Here is a 17,171-nt window from a genome sequence, read left to right as displayed (position 1 = left end):
CCCACAGAGCTTTTATCCCTAGGGACAGAAGGAAGGGAGGGAATGGTGGCAGCTGCCTCAGGGCCGGGATGCTGCTTCCCCTCTCCCCCGGCGCTTCTCACGTGTGTAATATGAATGTATAGATATTATATATATATATATATTTTAAATAGAATTGATTGCAATAAACGCTGTGGAGAAGCTCTCGTTCGGGCCGCCAAGCCCCGTTCACGCCGTTGCCTGGCAACGAAGCGGTGGCCGTGGGCGCGCCGCTGTGACGCCATCGGCGGGCGCCGCGCGGGCCGCTCCACGCCCCCAGCCTGCCCCGCGCGGCGGTGGGAGGGGCGGGGAGGGAGGGGGGCCTCGCGGCCGCACGTGGGCTCGCGCCGCCAGGTACGGGGCGCGCGCGGGGCGGGGCCGGGCCTCACCTCAGGGCCCGGTACCGGTTAATGGCGGCCGGCACCGACCTGAGGCCTTTGGGGAGGGGAGGGGGGGTGCGAGGCGGAGCCCCAGTGTGCGCGCCCTTCCCGTGGCGCCGGGGGGTCTCGTCGGCCGTTGGCGTGAGGGGGTAGCGCGGCCTCGAGGAGCGGAGGGTGCACCCCTTGCGTCTGTGGTCCCGGAGCGCGGAAGCGTTTGTGGTCGGGAACGGGGCAGACCCCGTCAGGAAGGAGGGAGAGGAGGTCTCCGTGCTAGGCGGCGGATAACCGGAGTCCCAGCGTGCGGGTGGTGACGGCTTGTGTCCCGCAGGTGATGTGAGGATGACCATGGCCCAGGCTGGAGCCGTTGTTGCAGCTGCCACAGGACTCCTCGTCTTCTTCCTGTACTCCTCTATCCACAAGGTTGAGGAGGGGCACCTGGCCGTGTATTACAGGTACTGCCGCCTGCCAGCGCCTCCGCAGCTTCTGTAGCCTGCCCTGAGTTTCTCCCTCTCAACTGGGGTTCATCCCTGGCCCCAGATCCCTGCTCTCCCTTTTGTTTCCCTCCAGGCTTTGCCCTGAGGTGGGCTCTCATACATGGGCCCAGGTGGCGTGGTTCTGTACAAAGCTGTTACGAGTTTTGGGCTTCCTGAATTCTGCTGCTCCTTCCTCCCGTTTTCTGGGTCACAGTTTGGTTTCTAACGATTAGAGGGACTAAAGCTTTTAGTCCAGCCAAGCTTTTCACATCTGTTGATCTCCCTCTTTTCATCGAGGGCTGTCACCCCTGTGTTGTGCTTTGGGTGAGGGACTGTGCCGGATACACTGGGGGGATTGAAACTGGCAGCACTGCATCAACTGCTGGATTTTTCCGTGGTTACTGATGAGCTATTTAGAGAGGAAAAGATCTGTGTTCGTGAAGCTCTCTGCGATGTTGCAGTTATGGAAGAATTCAGCCAAATCTGCCTTCTCTGAAAGTTAATTGCTCAAAGGCCTGAACCAAATGATTGCTGAGTTGCAGCAGGCAAGTATATGCACTCAGCCTCATTGTAGGAGAACTGGTGGTAGGCTTGGTGCAGGTGAGTGCTGTCATATGCACTACTACAGCTGTGACTCCTGGCAGTTGGAATGTGCTCACTCTCAAAGCCAGAACTTGATGTTTTCCAGCTGTGGGAGCCTTTTCCCTGTTTTCCTTTCTCTAGGGGTGGCGCCTTGCTAACTAGTCCGAGTGGCCCAGGCTACCACATCATGCTCCCGTTCATTACCACCTTCAAATCTGTGCAGGTTTGTGTCTTCTCACCTTGGAAGAGGGTGGGTGGGAGAGGTCGTTGATAGGGATAATGCTGGATGTGGGTGGCAGCTTGTGTTTGCAGAGGGGCTTGGTAATGTGGTAGTTGGAGCAGCAGCTCCTCAAAAGCCCTTGGTTCCCTCTGCCAGACCCAGCCGTGTGCTGGGACTTGTCCTTTTGATGGGATCTCCACCACATGCGTGTTGCTTGGGACAGGAGATGTCTTGCTCAGGGAGGACAGGCTGTGTTTGTGGCCCTGTTTCCCAGGAAAGCTGCAGGCCTTAGTGCCACAGGAGCCAAGAGTAGGGGAATGAGCACAGCTGCCTTTCTGACTTCCAAAAGGTAGTTGGAAAGGAGTCTGTTTTCTGCCCACATCTACAAGAGTCAGGAGGGAGGCAGAGGATGCATTCTGGGCTTTACGTTCCCATGTGGGAGTCTGGGTACAGTGTGTTTTTCCTGCAGAATGGAGTAGTTTGGTGAGTGGCGGTTGTCTTTTCATTTCAGACCACGCTGCAGACTGATGAGGTGAAAAATGTGCCTTGTGGGACAAGGTATGCTCTTCTTTTGTATTTCTAATGGTGATGGGCAGATCTGTCATGTGGCTTGCAACTAGTTACAGTGCAGTGGCTGAAGAGTAAGAGGCTGAAAAGTACAGGCACTTACCTTGAAATTAGTTCCAAACATCACATACACAACAGACATGCATCACACATGGAAATAAGAGCAGGAGGATGGGAGGGAGTGCTCTTGTTTTTGCTGGAATTGATATTTAGAGGGTATTTGCATTTATAGTAATGGTCTCTTTGATTTGTCTTGCTTTCTTCCATTGATTACTCTGACAGCCTGGTGCCTGTGTTTTGGTCTTTCCTTTGCTTTGCAGTAATTTCTAGTTTAAATCTTGTGGCTAAATACAAGTGCTGACCCCAGCATGGGCAAAAGTCAGTGGTGAATGGGAATCCCCATGATGGGAGATGGCTCATTTCAAAAGAAAAAAAGCTGAAATAAAGGAGTCTCCTGGAGTAATTTGTGCATTTTTGGAATTGACATCTCACCTGATGAAAAGAGAGAGTGAGAAAGAATAAAGAAGAATCCCATGCACGGGTGGCACCTGCCTGCTTCTGAATTAAGCTGGATTAGCTTTTGTCACCACAGACTGTTGGTTCATTCATAAGTTAAAGTGATGGGTTAAAACCAAAACTGGTGATTCTCCTTGGGTTTAGCTTTAGGGTACTCAACAGTATTTCTGTTTAAAGGAAAAAAGACTACATCCAGTATGACTTGAATGCAGCCAGGCCTTTGTGGTCAGGTAGGGTCTTTAGGTCAAGCAAAAAGTAATTGCAGAAGGGAGGAGTAAGACTCATTATGTTCTGTACCTGTATCCTTTAAATGGCACAGTTAAAAAGCTATCGGAGTTTTAGCAGTGTGTTTAGTGGCACGTTTTAGCTCATAAGTAGTATAAATAGGAGTAATACTTCACCTGTGGGATGCTATAAAACAGCATCACATCCTCTGGGATGGTGTCCCGCTGTCCTGCAGGCAGAACAAGCAAAGCTTTCCCCCAAAGCTTAGGCACAGTATATGTACTAACACAGCCCACATGAAACTGTGCTGCTTGGACTCCTTTTAAGCAGGGAGGCTGGACAAGATGACCTCCAGAGGTCCTTGCCAGCCTCCCCATTCTGTGTGCTGTGACTGAAGTGCTAGATGTTCTGTTTAATTCTGTATAGTTAGTTCATTAAGTTCCTCTTCCACTTCAGCACTGTGGGTTTTGGTTGTGCAATACAGACGGGTGTGAAGTTACAGGTACTAAATATGCTTTGGAACACCACCCAGCTGGTAAAGCAGTTCAGAGTTAATCATTGAATACACTTCAGACCAAAGGTCTCTGGAGCCCTGTCCACTTTTAAGGTGTTACTGCAGAAGCCTTTAAACTTGCTGCATTTGGAATCAAAGTCTGCAACTGCTTGGTGCCAAAGAAGCTTTGAAGCTACGTTTCCGTAATAAAACGTTAGCTTATGAGTACCAGGTGGATCAAATCTGAAATTTCACTATCCTGGTTCAAAGTCCATTAGAAGAATAGATCCTAAACAGTTTAAATTCCTGTAATTGTCTATTAAGCCATCATATTTTAAAGGCTGGGGTTCTCTGTTGCCGTATTCATATTCCTGTTTCCTCAGCTGCATTAAGAAGCTTCTGAATGGCTCTGTGGGTGTCCTGTCCCCAGTTCCTGCCTTACCTGTTCCTATTTATACTTGACAGCATTAAGTGAGTTCGTTAAATAGAGATTTTAAAATACTTTGGCACAAATGTCTGTTTTCCATAAACCAGCTGTTATCTGAGAGACAAAACCCATTCCATTCCAGCAGGTAGAATATGGCTCTGCTCTAAGCTGTGAATTGCCTCTGTTGCCTGAGGTTTCTGCCTTTCCCCAGCAAGAAAAGGTGTGCGCAGTTTCTTGAAAAGCTCAGCAGTTTCCTCATGGCATGATTGCTCATACCCCAAAACTGATGGAAAACCTAGTTTTAGAACTCGTTTTAGAAAAGGGAAGTATTCTCAAGGACTGACTCAAAGAATTAGTCAGGAAAGAATATACTCCTAGGTGTATTGTTTGTGGAATACAGGAAATAGCTTGGAAATAGTGTCATGCTGCTGCTGCAGAAGAGAATAGGACAGGTAGCATTTTTCTTATAAGCTTAATGGGAAAGAATCGTGCTAAATATTGTGCAGGTTTTGCAGTGCTAAGGAACAGTGAGTAGCCAGGATGCTAAGCAGTGACATTGCTCAAGCATTAGAAGTTTATTGCGAAGGTGTGAGGGTCCTCTTGTGTTCATGCTGCAGAGCATTGGCAGGAATGCAGATGGAGCACTGGGGGAATGCTGTTCTGGGACAGATCCCTGTTTGGCAGCCAGTCATATGGAAAAATGTGGCATGAATATTGCAGGTGAATGTAATGCATTAATCCCTGTATGTGTAGGCAGACCAGATCTGACCCTTAAGCCCAGTTTTTACATGCTCTGATTGCTTAACTTGGTCTGGTGTTGCCTGTGGTCAGCTCTTGCAATAAGCATTGGACCTTTGCCTATTTTTTTAATGGCAATGTCCTTCAGTTTTTCCCTTATCTTTTCCTGGCCTGGCCTAAGCTAAAATCCTAAATCCAAGGCCTGCTTTCTGATGTTAGTTCCCTGTACACTTTCAGCTTGTCCTTTAAAGTCAGGCAGTATTGCTGCCTGATTATGCCTGAACTTCCCCCAGGTGCACATGGTCTATGTGTTGATCCTCCTTTCAGACTTCCCATAGATTTCTTCTTGTTTCTCTCTTCGCTGAAACAAAGAGGCTGCTCTGCCTGACCAGCTTCTGGTCATAGCAGCTCTGCAGTGAGGACCTTGGGAGCTGCAAGTAGCCTCTACAGAGGCTGCAAGTGCTGGTGTTAGAAAGGCTGCAGAAGCTGCAATGGAGAGCTGCTAGCACTGGAATTCTCCCTGTGGGAGTCACCCTGTCTTGCATCTAGCAAGAAGCAGGCTTAGACAAAGAAAGATGTTTTAGGAATGGTAGTGGCCTTTTGAGTCCGAGCCAGTGGTTAAGCCGTAGATGATAAAGGGCAAGTAAACCAGCTGTGGATGAGGAGAGGATTTGTACAGTTCTAGCTCAACAAAGTGTGTTAATTGCCCCAGATCAGTGCAAGATGCTTTGCCAGAGCAACTGCCCTGAAGTGTCCCAGAATTGCTCAGGAAAGTGTTTCCTACACCCAGAAGTTTACCAGCGTCTTCTGCATGAGGCTGTTTGAGATAAGGACTTCTCTGAGATGCTCACTTTAAGATCAGAATGTTAGAGTTTGGTTTGGCTCCTGGGTTTACAGCAACAGGGTCAAGAGGGCCGTCCCCACTGCATGATGTGAAATGAGGATTGCTCCAGCAGCTGGGTAGAGGGATGGGAAACACAGTGGAAGTGAGTTGTGGGCTTCATTTAACCTTAAGCCCTCCATGGGGAAGTACATGACCAGCAGATCTGGGCTCTGAGTGGCACCTGTTTCCTCAAAGGACTGATAGAATTCACTTCTGCCCTGCCTTGGTGGTGCATGCTGGCTGAAATCCGGACAGGGTTGCTGTAGGTAATGCTGCTTGGGTCAGATAGGCAGGAGGCTGTCGTCCCTGTTCTGAGGTGCCAGCCTTTTTAGCATGTGAGGTGATGAGGGGCTGTGTAGGAGGCAGGTTGTCTCAGGTGCTCTCTTTCCTTCTAACATCCCCATAAAATTGGAATCCCATAAGGACCACAATATAAAGATGTGGAGTGGACATGATTCTGGTGAAAAAAGCCCACATGCTCTGGTTTGGTTCCTTACCAAGATATCTGGAAGTTACTCTGAGATGGTAGCTGGGTTTCCCTGTGCTGGAGGTGTCATAAGGTAACTGGAACAAATGAGGAAGACGAGAACAGGTTCATAAGATGCTGAGGAATGCTGTTGGACATCACCTGCAATGATAAATAGTCATTTTATTGGATGTGATGGCACAGAATGCAGAACAGCTGAGATGGGGAAAAACACACATACTATACCCTTTTAACTTGTGCAGCCTGACATACCTGTAAAGGATCCACAAGCTGGTCTTATTTAATAGATACAGTTCTCTAAGATAGAGCCTGCAAGAATGGCCATGGCCCAAAGAGAAATCTCGTGTGAAAAAGAGGATCATGTTCTTAATAGTAGTATAGTGGGCATGATCCTTTGGAGAGTGGATTATGCCTGCAGGCTCCATACTATACCCTTTTAAGTTGTGCAGCCTGACATACCTGTAAAGGATCCACAAGCTGGTCTTATTTAATAGATACAGTTCTCTAAGATAGAGCCTGCAAGAATGGCCATGGCCCAAAGAGAAATCTCGTGTGAAAAAGAGGATCATGTTCTTAATAGTAGTATAGTGGGCATGATCCTTTGGAGAGTGGATTATGCCTGCAGGCTCCTTCCAACAAGGTGTCTGGAGCTTCTTGGCAGGGTGCGTGCCTGAGCACACGTGCATGGTTGTGGTGTTCCTGGAGAGTCATTCACAACGTGACATTGAAGTAGGGAGCGTGAATTAAAGTCTGCTACATGCTTTGTTTCTTCCTTTCTAGCAGGGCCTTGTCAAGTTCCTGCTGGAGTTAGTAAATGCATGAACTTCAACTAAGGGCTTTCTTCTAAGGGCTACGTAGAAGAGCTGCATCTGCACTTTGGCTGCTGGGCTGCTTGCAAGTGTCATTTGCTGGCCTTGTTGCCTTCCCTTCGTTGTGCTGGACTCCCCCTTTCTGAGAGTTACAGCTACATTCCTGTTCAGAAACATTCTTGTTCCACTGGCTAAGCAGGAGTTAACAAAGTGAAGCCAAAGTGCTCTGCAGACTTGCTGCAGCATGCTTGTGATTTATGGGGAGAGAGGAACCAGTCTGGACAAAGGTGAGGTTTGCTGCCATCTAATTGCAAAATGCTCTGAAGTCAGAATTGTCCCAGGAACGTTTAGTAGAACGTAGTGAAAGAGGATTTAAATCTATTTTAAGTATGGACCACTGTTAACAATTGCAGTAATAATGACTGAATTGTCTTTCTCACTTCCAGTGGTGGTGTTATGATTTACATTGACCGAATAGAAGTTGTGAATAAACTGGCACCATATGCAGGTATTTCCCGTCCTGTTTCGACAAGCAGCACTGTGACTGTCTTCACTCGTCCCCTAGCAGTTCTGTCTTGGTTTGCAAGACTTCCTTCTGTCTTGCTACCCTTCTGGTTCCAAGAACCATAGCATTTCGTTTCATGTATGTGTCTGCAAGCCCCAGGTGTGCAAAGATGAAGGTAAATTTTAGGCTTGCTCCTCCCTTGTATGGTTAGAAATGGGATGGGTGCTCATGCAATCCTATTTATTGCTGCTGAAGGGGAGACTGCCTGTGATACTAAACACAAGGGATAAATTCCCCACATGCTTGCCAGCTCAGCTCCTGGGACATCACAAATGCAAAGCCAACCTAGGAGCCTCTTGCCTTCTTACTTCACCAGCTGCTGAACCACAGGCCCAGACAGCTTCGGGTTTTTCAGCAGCATAGTTTAATGCAAAATGTTGCACTACTGAGTTATCAAGGGGTGAATTCGTGTTATAATAATTCATGTTAGATCTTAGGCAGTTCTTCACTATGAGGGTGCTGAGGCGCTGGCCCAGGGTGCCCAGAGAAGCTGTGGCTGCCCCATCCCTGGCAGTGCTCAAGGCCAGGTTGAACGGGCTTGGAGCAGCCAGTTCTAGTGGAAGGTGTCCCTGCCTGTGGCAGGGGGTTGGAACTGGATGAGCTTTGAAGTCCCTGCCAACCCAAACCAGTCTGGGATTCTGTGATTCTGTAATTGTGTGAATGATACTTGTTTTCACTTAGTAGTATCTGTTCCTATGCATGCAGGTCCTGGATAGGCTTTATTGTTTCACTAATGCAGATCATAAACCAGGACCAGGCAGTATATCATGCTGTGATTACTCTGCACTTTGAAGTCCTATGATCCCAGCAGCAGTGGTGGAGGGGACCTCTGCAGGTATCTCCTCTGACCTCCCTCCCAGGCTTCTCATTAACAGCTGGACAGGGCAGCTGTGGCTTTGTGCAGCCACATCCTGAAAACTCCCCCCAACCTGTCTCAGTGCTGCACTACTTTCCTAATGTTCTGAGCTGTTGTTTGCAGTGGTGGCATTGCAGGAAGTGATACATGTAAGTGGTGACCTGTGATAATTCTCTTGCTTCCTCAGTGTATGATATTGTGAGAAACTACACTGCAGACTACGATAAGACCTTGATCTTCAATAAAATTCATCATGAGCTGAATCAGTTCTGCAGTGCCCATACTCTGCAGGAAGTATACATTCAGCTGTTTGGTAAGTGGATGGCAAGTGGATGCACCCGTCAAAGGCTGTGTGATCTCTCTTGTCTTCCAGGGAATATGTTAGAGCAGGCTCCTGTGAGCAAACAGCCACTGTGCTGGAGTTGCAGTATATCCATGTGCTGCTTCCTTTGTAACTTTACGCTTCAAAGATTCAGATTTCTTTGTCTTTTCACATGGGAGTTTGATTTCAGTCCTATTCCACTTAGGCCTGAATTCTGGATGCACAAGTAGCCCCCCTGCTCCTGTGTGTGCCGTCATGCCCATTGCCTTCACGATGATGATGGTTTTGTCATGTCTACTTGTACTTTTAGGTCCCTATTCTGTTTGTGAATCAATTTTTTTACTTTAGAAGCTTCTTTATGGCTGGTTTTAGCAAGTGAGACCTAGAAGGGACATGACCTCAGTTTGCTGCAATGCTGTTTTTCTCACAAGGGGTAGCAGTGGTTCAGGAATGAGCAAATTCAGTGTTTTGCTTCTTGGTGCCTGCTTGTGCCTCAAAGATGGAACAGTATTATGTTCCTTCTTGAGTCCTTCCCCTTCTTGAGAGCAGGGGAAAATAGGTTTGTGGAAGATAAAAGTTTAGCAGAGTTTAATTAGCGTTAAGGGACTTAATCTTTGAATGCTCTACTCAGACTCAACAAATAGCTGTGGTCAGAGAGGAGTTTCTGGTTATTACACACAGCTTAATCATTCCATAACTGGCCATTTCTGTGGAAAGATCTTCCTGGAGCTTAGAAGTAACAAAATGCCTTTCATTTTAACAGCAGGTACTGGATCCCGCAGGTTTACCAGACACTTGAGGTAGAGTTGGCCACTGGCAGCAGGGTTGGTGTGGCTCTGGCTAGGAAGGGATAGACTTATGCCACGGTTTTTTCTTGCCGAGACACTAAAAACCATTTGCTCTTAGCTCAGATACCATGAGTTCATCAATAGCTGAGCCTTTCTAGAGACACTAGATTGTGGCTTTTCTTTTGGGAACATTTTCCAGGGATATAGGAAGGGAAACAATGTACTCAGTGATCTTAAAAGGCTTGCACCATAGAGATACCTGCTCTTTCAGGCCAGCTGACTGTCTGCCACACAAGCTGTAGGAGAAATGGTGGTAAGTTAAGTGGTCTCTCTTTTCCCCCAAACACAGATCAGATAGATGAGAATCTGAAGTTGGCCCTGCAGAAGGATCTCAATGTCATGGCGCCGGGTCTCACTATCCAGGTAGGTTCATTCCCTAACAAAGACTGTTCTTTTTCCATCTCTAATTTGCTCATCTTTCACTAGACTGATAAGGTTTCTTGCTTCCATTTTCCACGTAACCTGAAACTGTTGAACCTTGAGTTGAGGTTTGTCAGTTGAAGACTGTCCAAATAATTACCACTTCTAAACATTGGGTTTACATTAGGGGAAGACCTATAGGATTGAGAAAAGGACCTTTTAGGCCACAGACCTTCAGGTATTGGCTTTAATTTGCAAAGACCCAGAAAATGTCTTTCTTTAAGCTACCTTTGACACCCCTGCAGAGCTGGGTGCTCCAGTGTGCGCAGTTCGTACAGGTCATTGGGAAAAAAGAAGGTCATCCATCTTTCCTGCACTTATACCAGAGATGGGGAAAGGTGTTATATCCAAAGAGGTTTTCTGCTTACACTTAGCATTAGAAAGTCATTTTTAATCTTAGCCAGGCTATGGGGACATACTGGCTTTTTGGCATGTTGACGTTCAGGGCAACCAACTGAGAAAAATATACTTTAGGCATGCAAGGGCTAAGATGGATATCTCCAGATTGCCACTGAAGAGAACTATGAGACTGTTTTGCTGTTCTTGTTGATGCATTTTTAGCTAGGCTGGCTGGCTGCATGCAGGCAGAGGAAACCTCCTGCTAATAGTGTGGGTAATGCTACAGTAGATACTGTCCTTCTTTGGGGCTCAGTTGTGCACAGGCTCGGTCTGGTTTGATGGGGGTGAACCACAGGCAGTGGTGTATCACAAGGAAGTTGAGATAGCACAGCTCTTCCAAGCACCCAAGTCAAGTTGCACTCCGTTGCAGCAAGATTTCATACAAAAGTTCACCATAAAAGGTGCAAAGACAGGAAATGTGAACTCTGAGAGTGGCTGTGCTTGTCTGTGTTGTACAAGAGGACTGGGAACCATTATGTGTGGTCTTGGATCTGTATGGAGATGTCCGGAACACAACAGCTGGTTTTGCAAAGGCATTCTTTAGTTATGCAGCTCCCATCAGAGTTTACTTTGAAATGCACTCCCTTTGTCTGTATTCCATAGGCTGTGCGTGTTACAAAACCCAAAATTCCAGAAGCCATCCGAAGAAATTTTGAGCTCATGTGAGTAGCTGTACATAAAATTGTATGGATTGGTTTGGAGGGTTCAGCATGGGCATAATCCTATTAGAAAGCTCTTAACCTGATGCTCAGGTGAGAGGGTGGGGGTAGTGAGTGCTTGGCTAGGTGTGCTTCCCATTCTGTTTCTCCATTTCCATATCTCTTTCACCTGGAAGCCTTTTGGCCCTTCACATAGGTGGTTGTTAGCATCTACAGAGACTGTATCAAGGCTATGTTCCTCTTCCTTTATGTGTGTATGAGGTGCTGTAGAGAACCTGTAGAAGACTCGTAAACAGAGCTCAGAGGTCTTGATGTCCCTAAGGCCCCTCCAGCAAACTCACAGAGTTGCTGATAGATTTTACTCTGAGACATTCCCATGGAGATCTACTGTCCAAGTCCTTTCCCAGAGCAGGACCAGTTCCTCAGCTGTAGCTGGTCACTACTGGGGATCCATGTCCAGGCAAGTCAGGAAGTCCCTGGGGATGGAGATGCCCAGCTGCTCAGGCTTGCACAGGGATGGGCTGTTTCCTTGGGGCTGCCTGGTGCTTCCTGTGCTGCAACTTGGCTGGTGCCTCTGGGGCTCTTACAGTGCCCCTCTGAGCAGAGTCCAGCCCTAGCGCCTTCAGGGACCCTTTTGGGCAGGAGGAGATGTGGTTGTACTCCACCTCCTCATCTCCAGCCCAGTTGCTGCATCCTCTCCTCATATGCCCTGGCCTCCATCCCCTGTCTGCAGTTGCCCTGCAGTGGACTTGCTTCTTATCCTGAGGGCCTCAGATTGGATATAGCATCCAGTTGTGGCCTCATCAGTGCCAAATAGAGAGGGGGGAATAAACCCTTCCTTTGTCCTGCTGGCTGCACATTGACTCATACAGCTGAAGACAGAACTAGTCCTAATGGTTGTGAGGACATGATGCTGGCAACTGCTTGGCTGCTTGTTGCCCTCTCATGCCCTGATTTGAAGAGCTGCTAACCAGCTCTGTTTCCCTGTTTCTCACCCTGCAGGGAGGCTGAGAAGACCAAGCTGCTGATTGCAGCCCAGAAGCAGAAGGTAGTAGAGAAAGAGGCAGAGACAGACCGGAAGAAAGCGCTCATTGGTATGTCACCAGCTGGGAGTACTAGTGGACAGGGGCCACACTGAATTTCCATTCCTGCATCCCTCAGGAAGCCAGGGTAGGACATTGTCTTCCATTGCTGACAGCTCCCTGAAGGAGGCCCAGCCAGGCTGCATCAACAGTCATTTAGAAAATACAAGTGTTTGTGCTGCTGTATCTGTGTCTTACCTCCCTCCCCATAGCAGCAAATACCTCTGTCCTGCTGCAAGGCTTCTACTGCGGCAGGCCAAGAGGTAGCAGCTCTGCCAGAAAAACTGCTTGGTCTTGAAGCTAAACGTCCCTGTGTCACACTTATAAAACAGACATCAGCCAGTGCTGCTCTAGAAACATCAGCACTGTGCTTTCTTCCTGTAACTGTATTGCTTGGAGTACAAACTGGTGGTGTAGTGTCTGAGCAGAAAGGGAAGCAGCAGAGAGCAAACTGCTGGTGTGGCAGACCCTGCAGCCAGGTGCTGTGTCAGGGTGCTGATGATGAAGGCCTGAGAAACGAACGTCTGAGCTGAGTGTGTTGTGATTGCAGAGGCAGAGAAGGCTGCTCAGGTGGCCAGGATTCAGTATCAACAGAAGATTATGGAGAAGGAAACAGAGAAGCGGATTTCTGAGATTGAAGGTAACTGTGCTACTGGGGTCATCTTCCAGTAAAGGGCAAGTAAAGGAACCTCAGAGCTGGGCTCATAGGCAACACCTTCCTGCAGAAATAATAAAGGGGGTCGTTCCTCCCTCCCCCTTGCAGGTACCTCTCCAAGAAGCTGCCAGTGCAAGTACAAGGCCAGCCACAGGGTGGCTGTCCCCATGGGACAGAGGCTCAGTGATAGGGCTGTTCACTCGTTAATGATTCTTTTCCTGTCTGTTGCTGTGTTAGATGCTGCATTCCTAGCAAGAGAGAAAGCAAAAGCTGATGCAGAGTTCTATGCTGCTTGGAAACTGGCTGATTCCAACAAGGTGAGCACTTGAAGGCTGGTCACTTGAAGGAGAGGATTTGCTTGCTCTTTCCCTCTGCACAGGTGATTAGGTTAAAGTAGGCAGCACTGAAGAAACACTTGGTTTAACAACCCAGCAAGCAGCTGCCTGAGAAGAAACCTAATGATGTGGGGCCCAGAAGGTTGTCTCTTACAAGCTCTGGTTTCTCTTTTTGTAGCTAAAACTTACCCCTGAGTATCTGGAACTAATGAAATATGAAGCGATAGCTGCCAACAGCAAGCTGTATTTTGGTGACCGCATCCCCAGTGTGTTTCTGGATTCCTGTGCCTTCCAGCAAGCCAATCTGAGGACTGCCCAAGAAACCCACCTTCCTTCACAGGAGGCCCCAGAGACCTCTGGAGAAAACCACCTCAGAGCAAAGGAAAGCACTGGCTGACAGAGGGAGAAGGATACCTGGTGTAGCTCAACAGCTAGCCTAGCTGTGAATGGGGATGTTGCCCTGTGCTAGTGGGGCGGATGCAGCGTGGACATCTTGTGTATAGGTGGCAATTGGGTTGATTTTCTTCTAGCAACACATTTGCAAGTGCTCTGCCTCTTCCGTTTCTTCCCCTGTTAAATTGGTGCTTCCAAATGAGGGATAATCCTGTACTAACATACCTATACTGGAATATTAAAAGACAGACACCAGGAAAGCCTTCCCTGCAGTAGGTGCAGTTATTTAGCGAGCATTACTCTGGAGGTAGGAGATGTGGCTTTGAGTGCTGTGTTGCCACACACTGGGCATTCCCCAGTGCTCCTCAGTGAGGCCAAGTGAAGAGGTTTCCTTCATCCTGCCAATGAAGCTTTGTTGTGTGGACTCTGAGGCAGGTTTCTACCGGCGCTCTCTAACTCTCCTCAAGGACTCCAGTGGAGTGGGCTCTCCTTGGCTCTCCGTGTTGCTGCTCAGGCCAAGGCCTGGCCTGACAAGGAATGGTTTAGTGTGGAATAGGTTATTTGAATAGGACCTGCATAGCCATTATCTTCTTTCCTATAGGCAGTGGCACTAGATAACAACTTTGAGCAAGCAATCCTTAACAGGCTTCTGTAATTCCCTTCTCCAAGCAAGAGCCTCCCGCTGGCTGCCTGTGACTGTAGTTTGTTTCAGCTGGGTGGCTGGGTCTCACCTTGCATCCTAAACCAGATTTCGGAGTGCATGGAGCACCTCCAAGCAGCTGTTTGGGAACAGAGCTAGGAAATCTTTGCTTAGGCCCCAGCCTCCCTGTAGGTTTTTTCACCAGGGAAAGGGGGCTGAATTTCCACTGCTCCGCCTCGCTGGCAAAGTGAAGGAGAAGAGTGAAGGGACCTTGCTCTGCAGCAGATCAGATGTGTGACACCTCAACTGCAAAGTAGGTAAGGCATCATTGCCGCCAGTGCAAAATCCACTGCTCCAAGAAGTGGAACCTGCCTCGTGTGTCTTTGAACAGCCACAGTTGGGAGTGTGTTGCTGGTCCTCTCATCACTGGCCAGGCTTTGCTGGTGCTTTTGTCTCCTGAGCGGTGCTGGCTCATGATCTTACCTCCTAATGTGTGTTGTAATGTATCCAACCCCTGCTCCCTGCGTGCAATGCAGGGTGAGAGAAAGAGACATACTTGGGGGGTAAATCTGCTGGTACAATCTGCGTTCCTCTTTTCCTCTGTCCTTCCCTTTGCCTGTGAGGATGTGGTTGTTCCTAGGACCTGTTTCTCTTTGTGTTCTGCAATGATTCCAGAAGATGGTGGCTGGGGAAGCGAACTGGCAAGAGCTTGAGTTGGAATGCCATTCCCCAGTACTTAGCACCACAGCATTGCCTGTCTCTGAGCCCACCACTTGTTCAGAGACCACTTTTTCTCCTCAGCCTGGAATATCTGTATGTTTGTCCTGCTTTCCTGTCCCCTCGGGTGCCCCTCAGATGGGCTGGTTGGTGCTGGTGTTGAGATCTGCCGCTGGCACCATCAGCAGCCTTGTGACAAGGGGAGGAACATGCCTAGCTTTTGCCTTGGTGAAACATGCAACCCAAAGCAGCCTGAATTTCACCTCTGCTAGTGCTTTTCCGGAGTGAGTTGTGTGGGCTTCAGGCTTTCCAGTGCTGCTTTCCTATCCTGTGTGGCTTGACTCGGAGTTTGGCAGTGTCCCTTCCTCAAGGAGGTTTGGTTACGTATGGTGCCTTATGCTGTCTTGGCTCCTGTCCTGGCTGCCTCTCCTCCATTTCTGGGGCAGAGCAGGGATACATTGACCCTGCCTCTCTTGCAGGCCAGTTTGGCTAACAGTAATACATGATTGTAGGACTTTGCAGCAGCTTCAGATGATGTTTCTTTCTTCCTGTCTCCAAACTCAAGGCCTGGTTGGTGCTCTGCTCCAGGACACCAGTTGTTCTTCAAACCCAGCCAGGGACCAGCTCCTTGCCCCAGTAGGAAGCCAGCTGCAGGTGCTGAGGTTGTGCATGAGTGTGCTTCCTCATGCTCCAAGAAAGAGAGGATGCTGCTGTTGCCAGGAGGTGCCTCCAGTCCTGGTACACAGGAGTTGGTGGCGCAGCCATGTGCCACGCAGATCCCAGCCTGGGGACCACTGACCTGAGGTTTTGCATGGTGGGGCTTATGCCTTCACCTGCCAAAGGCTCCTGGTGAAAAGCAGCCTTTGAAGGATACTGGTGGGCAGAGGAGCAGGAAGGATGTCTTTATGTGATGCTGTAAGGCAGCATGGCAAGGCAAAGCTGAAACCCTTGACTGATGGCAGGAGTGGGCAGGCACAGCATGGGCCCCATTAGACCCTGCAGTGCCCTCCCAGGGGAAGGGGCCAGGACAGAAAGGCGATGGCAGTGTATTTTGTAGCTGTGGTGTTTGAACTGTTTCCTGGAAGCATTCTTTTGACTTGCAAGGGCCCTTTTCTCCTGTGGGAAGGGCTTCAAGGAGCCAGTGGAGTCACATCTCCTTGACCCTTCCACCTCCGAAGCATTGCTTGCTTGCGGCAGGCACTTTGCAGCAGGAACACATCCTCTCCTCCCCACGGCAGCCACTTTGATTGAGTTTTGGGACAAAGGCAGGCTTTATAGATCAGAAGCGCTCCTGGAGGGGACAGAGAGATGTCTCCATGTCATGCTTACTGAGGTTGGGTGCTACCCAGTGTTGGTATCACACCCTGGGCATCAGGCTGGGTGGACAGGGGTAGGTTCTGCCAGCCTGGAGAAGACCAGAAGGGCACAGGAGCAACCACCAGAAGCAGTAACCAAGCAGCCCACAGTTCTCCTGCAGTGGTCAGAATGAGATCCTTTTGGATCTGAGCCTTGCTTGCCCTCCCTACTGCCTTTCAGGTGGGTTCATGGCTATCGCTGGCTGTCATCCTGCTCTGTTTGGGTGCGCAGCAGCCACCTCCTATCCCTGCGCTCTGAGGGATACCAGGGTGCAGGGTGCCACTAGAAACATGGGATTGAACTGGTTTTTCTCTCTGTTCAAAAGGCCTGTGTGGTTCTGTGAGTAAAGGGGTCTGCCACTGGATCCACACCTTCTTTTAGGGCAACATGGAATCATAGAATGGGTTGGGTTGGAAGGGACCTTAAAAACATGATGCATATGTTTAAGTTTACATGCACAGTGTTAAGTTCTTTTGATAAAGGAGAATAAAACTATTTTGGTAAAGTTTCCTTGGTGGCTGGTTTCTCTGTAGGCATGTGGAGGGGGGACATCTGTGCTTGTGTGCCTGCAGTTATAGTGCAGGGACTGCACCTGGGGAGTCCTGCAAGTCTCAAAGCAAACCCCAGGATGGTGCTGAGCAGCCAGGGCTGCCCTTAATAGCAGAAACAGAGCAGGCCCTTGTCCTCTCAAGCTCTTGCTGTCACTTGTCCCCCTGTCTGAGCTGCTCCATTGCTTGTATATGGGCTGTGGGGGGATGTGTTTCCTGGGTGCTGTGGTGTCCTAGGGGACGGTGTGCTGGTCCCTAAGCGCCAGTGGTGCTGCAAGGATGGGTGCTTGTGTTGGACCAGGATGGTGGGAGCTGAACTGGAGTCACAGAGGCCAAGCCTCTGTTCACAGAACAAGTCCAAGGCCTGGTTTGGCAGATGAGCCCCCATGGCTCTGGCACAGGATTTGGGAGCTCAGCTCAAGCCAATTCTGCCCCCTGAGCCCCAGCTGCCACCCTCCTCCTGAGAGACAGCCCTTGGTACCTTCAGTCTTTATTGGTATAAAAGCCTTCAAACCGAAGTCATGTAAAAAACAGGGAGGTTTCACAACAAAATGGTCA

At 49.0% G+C, this 17,171-nt stretch overlaps 1 protein-coding gene across 4 annotated transcripts; it reads left to right on the top strand.

Moving 5' to 3' along the window:
* Positions 1 to 496: 496 nt before the first annotated feature.
* On the top strand, positions 497 to 16,519 carry ERLIN1 (ER lipid raft associated 1). 4 transcript variants are annotated; one of them, XM_080632129.1, is made up of 11 exons: positions 497 to 850; positions 1,595 to 1,670; positions 2,185 to 2,231; positions 7,265 to 7,326; positions 8,427 to 8,552; positions 9,699 to 9,772; positions 10,832 to 10,890; positions 11,890 to 11,981; positions 12,520 to 12,609; positions 12,862 to 12,941; positions 13,138 to 16,519. In XM_080632129.1, the coding sequence occupies exons 1-11, from the start codon at positions 738 to 740 to the stop codon at positions 13,354 to 13,356; spliced, it is 1,038 nt and encodes a 345-aa protein (XP_080488255.1). In that variant the 5' UTR covers positions 497 to 737; the 3' UTR covers positions 13,357 to 16,519. The 4 variants fall into 4 exon arrangements, with proteins under 4 accessions (XP_080488255.1, XP_080488254.1, XP_080488257.1 ...); XM_080632128.1 differs by having other exon boundaries at positions 501 to 850; positions 1,595 to 1,676; XM_080632131.1 differs by having other exon boundaries at positions 732 to 850; positions 1,169 to 1,676.
* The last annotated feature ends 652 nt before the right edge of the window (positions 16,520 to 17,171 follow it).

Source organism: Psittacula echo, assembly GCF_963264785.1.
Source record: "Psittacula echo genome assembly, chromosome: 20".
Taxonomy (NCBI): domain Eukaryota; kingdom Metazoa; phylum Chordata; class Aves; order Psittaciformes; family Psittacidae; genus Psittacula; species Psittacula echo.
This window is presented reverse-complemented; position numbering and strand designations above follow the sequence as displayed.